Source organism: Hetaerina americana, unplaced genomic scaffold (genome assembly GCF_022747635.1).
Source record: "Hetaerina americana unplaced genomic scaffold, ioHetAmer1.1.p SCAF_5, whole genome shotgun sequence".
Classification (NCBI taxonomy): Eukaryota; Metazoa; Arthropoda; class Insecta; order Odonata; family Calopterygidae; genus Hetaerina; species Hetaerina americana.
Window position 1 is genome coordinate 55,594,680 of NW_027287095.1, and position 10,670 is coordinate 55,605,349.

The window sequence follows — 10,670 nt, forward strand, 5'->3', positions numbered from 1 at the left end:
CAGACTCTAATGAGCTTAACTATGCATGACAGCACTCAAGTGAAATATTATTGCCAATGCATTTGCCAGACTTGTGGTCCCACTGAACATGCTAGTAAAACTCTGAGCCTGTTATTTGCACCTCGTGAAAAGTTTTTTGGCTTCATCTGTTACTTTCTTATCCTGTCACATGTTAACAAGTTCCATTTTAAAATTAAACTCATTCATTCTTAGCATTTTTAGCATCTTGTTAATTGCATTTGTAAGAGTTCTGCACTGTGTGATGATAAACTAATTTTTGTGCTACACCATGATTTGAAAGTCAATTATTCATTTTAGACATTGTACATTTCCAATGACTCTCTCCCTTATATGTACTGCTTTTTGTACCATTTCAGTGATCCCCAGTCTGAGTCTCCCTTCAGCTTAACTCCTAAAGATGCTACATCCATTGACTTGAGTGAAAATAGTAATGTTCCATTCAAAGGTTTGGGGAAATTAAAACACCCAATAGCATTGCCGCTAATGAGCATTCCAGAAACGGCATCTGGTAATTCTGTTTGGCTCAATCTTTCCAATGGTGCCAGTTCTGATACAGCCACAAAATCGATCAGCTTGGTCGATGATTCTGATGAAAGCGATTGTGATAGTAATTGTGAAGATAGTGATTCTTTCATCGTTTTTGCTGATGGCCTCAAGGGAGATGCGTGCACAAAAAATCAGTCGGCAAGTGTGGGAAATTCAAAGTCACAAGCATTAGGGCTTAATGAAGGACAACTTCTTCCACCAAGCTACAGTCCTGAACCTAATTTGAAGCAGGTGGTGGTTGTCGAAAAAGACAATCATCTCTCTAATGGAGGAGTTGATAGTATTATCCCAGGAGATAATCCAATAAACAGGAAGAGGAGGAAGAAAAAGAATATATTGGGAGAATTAGTACCAAAGGAGTCTGATCAAGAGCAGGAAGGATTATTTGCCTCCAATTCAACAAGGGTTTACCTCTACATACAGATGCAGCTTTGCCGCAAAGAAAGTCTTAGGGAATGGCTCCGAGATGACACTTCTCACCTCTCAGACAAAAAGCAATGCCTCCTCATATTTGACCAGATTGTGCAGGCTGTTGAATATGTGCATCTTCGTGGGCTCATCCATAGAGACCTGAAGGTGAGCAAAGGATTTGTTTGAAGTTTAATATTTTTTATTTTATATTAAATATATCTTTTCAGCTGACATTTCAAATGTTTTGGGGTCCATTCATACATCTCTGATACTATGGAGAGGAGTAGGTTAATCATGGTGTTGCCGTGGATGGTTTTGTAGTTTTCAGTCATTTGGGTCTAGGAACACTTGACTTGGCCTATTGTGCAGCAATTACTAGCAATAAAAATGTTGGTCAGAATAGGTTTCATAATCACAAAATGAATGGAGTTCTGAACTAGATGAAATATCCCCAATTTATTCTCCCCCCCCCCCCCCCCCCACTACTTTGTGTAAGGTGCTTTTATTATTTTACCTGTTGATAGACCTAATTCTCCCTTTTCCTTAGAGTTGAAAAGAATTTTGTTATTTGCAAAGGTTATCTATTCAGTAAGTTCTATAGCATTTATATGTGCTTATTTGAAGCCTGATGCCTCTTTTTTTTATGACTTGATATTTAATTTTCACCCTCTCCAAAATTTGATCATTCTCGAGAATGTAGCACCACAGTATATAGGGTGTTCTCTGATAAATTGCCATTTCAAGCCCAATGTACATTGGAACTATGGATTGCAATGATAATGTCAGAACTTGAAAATCATGACAATTAATATGAATTTTTTTTCGTGCTCAGTCATTACCCTTTCCTGCTAAAATTAGTTGGTACTTATTTGCATTTTATATCCTGAATTTCAGTAAGCTGTTACATTGAGTCAGTACATGGTCTGCATGTGACTTAAATGCTGGAAATTCTCATCATGTCAATAGTTTTCATATTAATACCCAATTTGTAAAAAAATCCAGAAATATACCCTTTGCAGGTGAATTTTCAAGTTAGCTTCCTCATAATTCATTCTCATTGTATTTTACTGTAGCTACTCTTGTACCTCAAGTCCAATTAAACCATCATCCCCTTTGGAAAACATTTCACAAAATCTACGAGAGAAGTGTGGCCTTTTGTTGAAAAATTTGCAAGGCGTACCAATAGCTAGTTTGTGTAAGCTATATAGATAGTTGCACTTGGTTGCACCAAAAGTTTTAGGAAGGGTCAGAGAGGGAAATGGTGATAGTAGAGTCAACAAGCATCACATATGCACCCCATTCTCTCTAGCCACCTCGAAGAGGGAACATCGTCATCATAAAACTACAGTTTAGTCGTGTCTTCATACTATTGCTCTCACAAAAAGTGTCTCTGAGGTAAGAATTTAATCATTCTCCTTTCTGTCTTTGATGGAGTTATTTACTTCCTAAACCCAATTCCATGGCCCCTTAACCTGTGTTGGAATATACGTGAAGTTGATTTTTTTAAATTCATCCATTGTGGTGGTAAATGACAGTGTGGGAGAGGATGATAAAGGAACGAAAGATTAAAGAGGAAAGTATTCATAAAAGATTATGTGCAATCATGTTTCCATCAGGTCTATCACCAACTGTGTGTATGGTAGTGTGTCCCCTTAACCTTTCCACAGGCACTTGAATTCACTCTATTATACCACTGCTTTGCCTTGGGTGGATTAAAAGATAGGCCTCTCTAGTTCTGCAATATATGCATCCTACCCTGCTATACCACCATATAGCACTGCAGATGTGCTGTACCCTCCCAATATTGAGACTGAACATAAACCTAGCATTATACTAGCCTAAAATTACAAAAATATGACAATATATGAGTTATTTTATGGTAGATAGTGTGTTCTTTTGGGCATAGGAATCTGTAAATATCAAAACAATTGTTTGTATACTGGTAAGGTAAATAAATAAGATTGATTAGGATGCCAGGATATTGGAGAGCATTAAATTTGGAATCCATTGACATGTAAAGAGTCATTCCATTTTTTTTTTTGCATTATAGTGATCAGAAAACCTGTTCTGGTTTACTCATTTCAGTATATATTGCACATTTTAGTTACCATCTCAATATTAAATTGAAGACACGATATATAATAGGTATAATATGTCTGTATTATAATGTCTAAAAATTTAATTATGGCTTCCGTTGCACATTACTTCGAAAAATTTCTATTTAAAACTTCCAAGGTGATATATTCCTTGTGGTTTCATATATTGCTTATTTCTTTTCATGGCCAGCCATCAAATATATTTTTCTCTCAAGAAGGTCAAATAAAAGTTGGAGATTTTGGACTTGTCACAGCAATGGTAGAGGCAATTGATATGGGCAAATTAATAGGTGATGAGAGTGGAATGGATTCGACAAGAAGTCAACGACATACAGCTCAAGTAGGAACTCAGCTCTACATGAGCCCAGAGCAGGTATATATTTACTTATAACTTTTTCCAATTTTTACTAATTTTTGCATCATTTTCTCATAATTGCCAAGCTCGCAAATATTGCCTTCATTCATGTACTGTGTGAGGCTTGTTTTTTGTAACCAATAACTTGCATTCATCAGTTATATTTATAGTGTCCAATAAGTAGGAGGTAATTGATGAAATATTTGCCGGCAACATTGTTATTCTTGTTGGCATCATAAAAAAAAACTTATTCCCTCACAATTGACACATCAGCTAGAAATTAAAAAGCTCTCAATTCTAGGAAAGCTTGAAAATCCTATCAATTAATTTCATTTGCAATTTTTTTACCAATTCCAATAGAAAATATCTTCTTTGTTTTTGTAGTAATTGTGGAAACTAAACAAAAAAATCCTGATGTTTTTCCTCTCACTTTGTAAATCATATTATTTCTATAAGTTAGATGTCTGTTTAATAAAGAGTAATCATAAAATATATTCCATATGATTTGTTGTTCAACAAGGTTAAGTAATAAGTTCAACAGATTCAGGCTTGAGGTCGTGGAAGTTCATCATAATGAAATAAGGACAATTTGCACTTTTCCACAGTTTATTGTGGAATAAACTGTGGAAAAGTGCAAATTGTCCTTATTTCATTAAGGTTAAGTAATGTCAAGTTGTTAGCTTTATGTGGAATGTGTACATGGTACAATTGTCATTGGTATGAGTACAGTAATACCTCAGCGGCAGCTGTTGTAAGTTGAAACATTCAGTTAGCCTGCACTAGCTTTGGATAGTGAAAAATGCATTCAAAGAATGTGTTTCTTCAAATTGGGGAACAGAAAAAAGTCATTTAGGTCTAGGTCGGGACTATAAGGAGTGTGAGATACACACTGCTCATCGATTTTCATGAAATAATTGCAATTTCACAGTGGGTGAGTCAGAACCCACCATGCACAAACATTTATTGCATGTAATTTTTCTTTTTACATCATGTGGATGGCACCTAAAGACATTTACAATATTTCTAATATTGATCTTAATTCTACAATCTTCTCTCACAGTGACAACATTAGTGCTGATGTTTACTTCAACAAGAGCAGTGACCAATGCTCGGGGGCCACCTTCTTGTGAAATTATCTTCCCTCTTTAAATGTTGAAAAATATGTTCTCACCTTAGGGATACATAGAACAGACTCTCCATAAGCCTCCTGTAGCATTACCTATGTCTTGGCAGGTTATTTATAGAGACAAAAGCAAAATTTCAATGTAGCATCACATTTTACTTCATCAATTTCTTAGGTGAATTGGAAAGGTTTCAACTTGCAACAGTTGCCACTGATACATTACTGGAGTCAAATCAATGAAACTAGTACCACATTATGTTACGTATAAATCTAGTCTAGTGATCAGATTAAAATTTTGCTCAAATCTATCATGTAAATGCAGAATTTATGATCACTCTTGGTTGGACTCTCCTCGTGCATATAAAAAATGTGCCATTTCTAATGTAAGGTGTCAGTTAGTTAGTCCTTCCTTTGTAAAAACAAAACCCGAATCTTTTGTTTCATATTGTGTAATTTTTATTGCATGCACAGCGCATGTCTCTTAAGCATCTTTTGTTTCTTTTTCTCTCCAGCTGATGGAAAAACCATATAACTACAAGGTGGACATCTACTCCTTAGGTCTGATATTCTTTGAGCTTTTGGTTCCTTTTGCCACTCAGATGGAAAGATTGGAAACTCTTAAGGGTCTCAGGGAAAATAAATTTCCTCCTAATTTCCATTTGGAATATCCTTCTGAGGTAAGTCTGTGACACTCTTTGGTGATATACCATGATATTTGTTGGAAACCTCGAACTAATTAATTAATTTATATTGGACTAATTTTGGGGTTAATTGCATAAGAGAGTAATGCATGGCATTACTCCTTATGGTTTGATAATTTTAAGATATGTGAAGACAAGTTGTAGAAAGGTACTCAAGAATACAATTTGAATTAACCACAGTATAACCCTCATAATGTGCACAAGAGTAGTGAAGAGTGGCAGTTAGTATTTCCAACCTTGAATTTTTTTTCAGTAAATTAGGTACAATCAAAATAAAACTATAGTAATTGCAATCATACAATTTTCCTTTGGATTGATGTAATTGATAAAATTGAATGGGGGATCAATTCAGTTAATTAAAGTAGTTTTGCTTGATAAGGATAATGATTGGATTGTGATGGTCAATGGCAAAATGGTTGAAAACAGTCTTTCTGTATCTTTGCAGAGTGTTCATAAAATTTTAGTATGGGTAAGGAGAATAAAAGGCATGTAAATATCTTTACAAAGATTGTTTTAGTACATATGATGTCATTAAATGGATGTTAGTCAAGGGGTTCAAGAAGTACTGTCGTCCCTAATTTGTTTGATCGAATTAGAGGTAGACCAGAATTTGTTTTTTCATCCGATTCCATCTCACAGTCATTTTTTAAAGATGTTTAATTCTTTAAAATGTTTGGAATCTGGTCCAAACTCACAGGAAATATGTACAACTGGACAAAATTTGTTTCATTTTATTTTTATTTCTATTTCCCTGTGAAGAAGGGTACCACAAGTTTAGAAAAAATAATCAGTGTGAGAGATACGAGGGTCATCCGGAAAGTAGTACCCGTTCGTGAAATAAAGACACAAAAGTAAATATTAACAAACATAAAATATTTTATTTGAAAGAGGATACTTTAAACTACTTCTCAACATAATCTCCAAGCAAATTAAGGCATTTGTCATAACGTGTGACAAGTTTCTGTATTCCTGCTGCATAGTCCTTCGCCGCCAGCTCATTGAGATACGCGAGGGACCCATCTTGCACAAATTTTTGCATAATGCAGATGGTGTTTAACAATTTCATGAACAATTGTTCGAGAAACATTGGGAAAATGCTCACAGATGTCATCAATTGTGACGCGCCGATCGTTCCTCACGAATTCGTCAACTGAGCTCACCAGTTGGTCTGTAATGACAGACGGTCTCCCCGAACGCTCATCGTCGTGTGTGTTCCCCCTCCCCATGTTGAAGTTGCGACACCACCGCCGAACAGACGACTCGTCCATTACATTGTCTCCATACACCTCCTTTAATTGGCGATGAATATCACATGGGCGAACGTTTCTTGCATTGAGGAATTTAATCACTGCCCTCACTTCACAACTGGCGGCGTTCTCAATTTTTTTAAACATTGTAAACAATCACAGAAACAACACAGGCAATGCTAGCGTCACGCAACTTGGCTCAGAGAAGGCAGACAAGCCACTGAAGCTATCTGACCTCGTCCAGCGGCTACTCGCGTCGTCAGCACTTCATGCGGCACGAACGGGTACTACTTTCCGGATGACCCTCGTATTATTTGCATCCAACGGAGTGCTCCTGCAATGGAAGTGATGTCTTAAATAAAACCATGTAGATAACTATAAGGAAATTATATGTATTATATTTTATCAAAAAATTATGTATTTATATATTTATACATTCAAACACAAAAACCCGCCGTATGGCGAACATATATTCATTCACCTGGAAATAGATTATAAGGAAAAGGGATAGGAACACACATAAAAGACAAACACAGGAGAGGTGGGAAAATAGGAATCAAGCAGATCACTAATGCAAAAATATTTCCTCGACCGGGACTTGAGCCACGGATCTTTTGACTAGCCTGGCCAATGCTCCTGTGTTCATCTTTTATATGTGTTCCTATCCTATTTCCTTATAATCTATTTCCATGTGAATCAATATATATGTATATAACCCTCTCTTTCTAACATGATTGTGTTTGAAAATTTATAACAATGTTTCAATTTCTTAAATTAATTTTTTCAAATTCCAATGATTTTATAAGGATTGTATGCCTTTACTTAAGAAATTTTTCATTCATTTGAGCAAATGATGAAATTCATAGAACAGTGTAAAATATCCAAATTTTAATTTATCCAACAAAATTTTTTTTTAGTTTTTGTGATATTACACTTATTTTTAGTGGTGCAATGAAGTTGATTTTATCAGGGAGATTCAGTTATAATATGATATAAATAAGGTGGATTTAAGAAAGGCAAATGAAAATTTTAAAGAAAATTTGAAACAAAACCTCTACTCCTCTGTGATCTTTTTGAACTCACACCTATTCTTTGACTTCAAAATTGTAACATTCGTACATGAGGTAAGAATATTATAATGATCCAGAAATGAAACAAATGTACCAAACAAATGAGACTCTCTAAACTGGTTAAATCACTTGCTAAATTCTATAGATATTTCAATGTATGTTTTTCATAGGACAGACAAATCCCAATATTACCGATTAGATATGTCTTATTCTCAGATAGCCATAGGTATTCATCTTCATTTTACCAGTTAAACCATTTTCAGCCACTGTATGGATGCTAAAATGTTGGCACCCGGCTGTCTTTTGTTGGATCATTAGGTGTTCTCAGTAATGTGTTGATGCCGAGGAATATTGACTACTCTTTTGTGAGTGTATGTTTCTTCTGCATTACAGCAATTTTCATTTAGGCCCAATTGAGCATCTGATCTAGCATGGGGAATAGGGTAGTCTGGCAAGGTTTTGTCAATTTTTATTAATTAACTCTTTTATTCATTCTCACCACTTTTTTTGTTAGTGATGTGCAATGGAATGGGAATGTTCAACGACAATATGAATAGTGGGGTATTACTAGACTATTCATTCCTTTTTCTATTGTTACACTGAAGGCAGAAAATCAAATTTTAACCTCAAATGTCCTTATTTTAGAATCAAAATTTGTATATTTTATCATCCTAGTTATTTCCAACTGTATACCAAATTATATTGAATGAAGAAATAATCTTTTAAATAGGAGATCTGGTCATAAGTATTTGTGTTTGCTTTGCAAGTGAAAAATTACTATTGTATTAATTTTTCTGTGAATGTCAGTTTCAGCTTTTGAGTTTAATGCTTTCCAAAAATCCGGATGATAGACCTACCACTTTTGGAATTCGCTCCAGACCACCTCTTTTGGAAATACAGGTAATTATTTTAAACCTTTTATTTTATCCCCTTCATATTAATTGAAAAAGCCATTTATATCTTTCTTTAGCAAACACAAAATTTTAACTGTCAAATGAAGGCATATGATATATATTTTATGTTGGTAATATGTATACATTTGTCTGCTTACCTTTAGTTTCAATATAAATATTCCATTGTAGCTGTTGCTGCAAAACTTGTAGGAGAAAAAAAGATATTTTATTTTCATGCTTTTTATGCAATTATCTCAAAATTTGAGGTAATGTAATACTTAAAATATTATTAGTTAATTAAAATATTTTGCTTAATCAATTTTAATTTGTTTCAGGATGCTTCCATTAATGAAATTTCCAAAAATCTTCACTATCACCTGCCTGTTCGACAAGATTCATCGTCAAGTAGCTCATTATCACAGTCTAATTGAAAGAAAGACTGGGCAATGCATTCATAACTTTATGACTAGCATTTTTTCTCTATGCAAATGAGAGGATACAAGTATTCTCAACATAAAGTGCTAGAAAGCATTCCGTTGCTGTTAATGTGGGTGCTTATATTTTGTAGTGATGATCAGTTCCTGTTGACTTGTATATATTCTTTTCTATTGGAAATGTATTGGGTATACATGTGTGAGAAAGCTGTTTTTGTTACTAAGACAAACATTCAAATAGATTTTTACTTTTACACTTGCTATTTGTGTTTAAACTTTTTAGTAATGATGACTCCCACTTTCAGGTGTGTATCATAGCTAAATAATCATTGATAGGTCACTTAACCTGAGATGATAGAAATCATTAAGTAAAAGATACAAAAATTATGATTGTTCACCTCTATATGATTTAAATTTAAAAACTATGATTGAAATCAAGAAATTGTTTTGAAGCATATGGAAATGTTAGTAGCTTGACCCATCCAGCAAAAGCTATAAATATTTTTTAATCGTGTGGAACTGATTTATGTTTGCAGCCATATCTTTGCTCACCATTAATGAATTTTATTTACCATTATAAGCACCTATTGATATTTTAAAGTGGTATTGTGGTATGAGGTTTGGACCGTCTATCCTAGTCTTTGTATAAGTAATGTAAGCCAAGTCCATGCTTAGCCTAAGCATCAATAACTGTGGGTGGGCAACTACCCACCTAAAAATGATACCACTACATCCTAATTCTTTGTACAGTTGATCCAGAAAAGACTAGGCCTTTTGATATCATCTATATTCCATTTCATTTTTCATTAGAAAATAGTGATTCATTAGCATAATTATTTATTTTTATTCTGTAAGTCTTCATTGGATACATTTGTTTTGTAGGAATAATGTGTATTCCTTAAGTGTTGTTATTTTTAGGATATTTTTAATGTAAACATTGTAGATTATTCAATCAATTTGAATTACAAAAACTCAGATACACATTAGTATTAAACAGTTTAATGGATGACTCTGTAGTTGAATGTTTTGTAGCTGAAAGAGATACGATGATTTTTATACAATTGTGTGATCCATCATTTTTTCAATGAAATGTAGTTATGTATTGTAAAAATCTATGAATAAAAACTCATCAAACTTCTCCTATGTTTTTATATCCATATAAGTGGCAGACTAGGTATTAAGTTTGAATACATAAGTTATCACTCTGTTTGGCATATTTGACGCCATTTTCTTCTTCTGGATTTTCTTGAAGTATTAGCCCCTTACAATCATTACAAGTTTGCTGACACTGCATTATTTTACACTTCAAATCCGGCTTGTACATTGTGGCTAGGTCCAACTCCAATTCTGCACATTGAACTGAAGGTAAGGATAAATGATAATGTGATCTATAAATTAATACTTCAACAATCAATGGCATCTTACGTCTCATTTCTAGCATTTGGTCGAGATATTTCTTGAGTTCGTTCATGGCATTATCTAACACCGAAATGTGCTCCTCGAATTGAGTGTCATCATTATACTTTGAGCCATGTCTCTTAAATCCCGTTTTGCAATCCATCATAAGTATCTTACACTCAGCTCTTAGCTATCTATTTTTTAACTCTTCGAACTTATTTACTTTCAAATGTTAAGTCAGCTAAAAGGATATTTAAAACCTAAACGTTAAAGCACGTGATCCCAAGAACGAAAAATCAACTTTACCGACTAACTTCGGGTTCAATCTCACCGCCGTGACGTATGAATGTTTTTCCGGGTTTCTCAACTCAATTG

General features: G+C 34.2%; 1 protein-coding gene across 2 annotated transcripts in view; it reads left to right on the forward strand.

Moving 5' to 3' along the window:
• PEK (pancreatic eIF-2alpha kinase) overlaps nucleotides 1–10,035 on the forward strand; it is a 32,391-nt gene extending 22,356 nt beyond the window's left edge. For both annotated transcript variants that reach the window (XM_071592013.1, XM_071592014.1), the window contains 5 exons: nucleotides 378–1,143; nucleotides 3,265–3,447; nucleotides 5,065–5,229; nucleotides 8,378–8,470; nucleotides 8,799–10,035. In XM_071592013.1, coding sequence (XP_071448114.1) covers nucleotides 378–1,143; nucleotides 3,265–3,447; nucleotides 5,065–5,229; nucleotides 8,378–8,470; nucleotides 8,799–8,894 — 1,303 coding nt within the window. In that variant the 3' untranslated portion in view covers nucleotides 8,895–10,035. The remainder of the gene's footprint in view (nucleotides 1–377; nucleotides 1,144–3,264; nucleotides 3,448–5,064; nucleotides 5,230–8,377; nucleotides 8,471–8,798) is intronic.
• The last annotated feature ends 635 nt before the right edge of the window (nucleotides 10,036–10,670 follow it).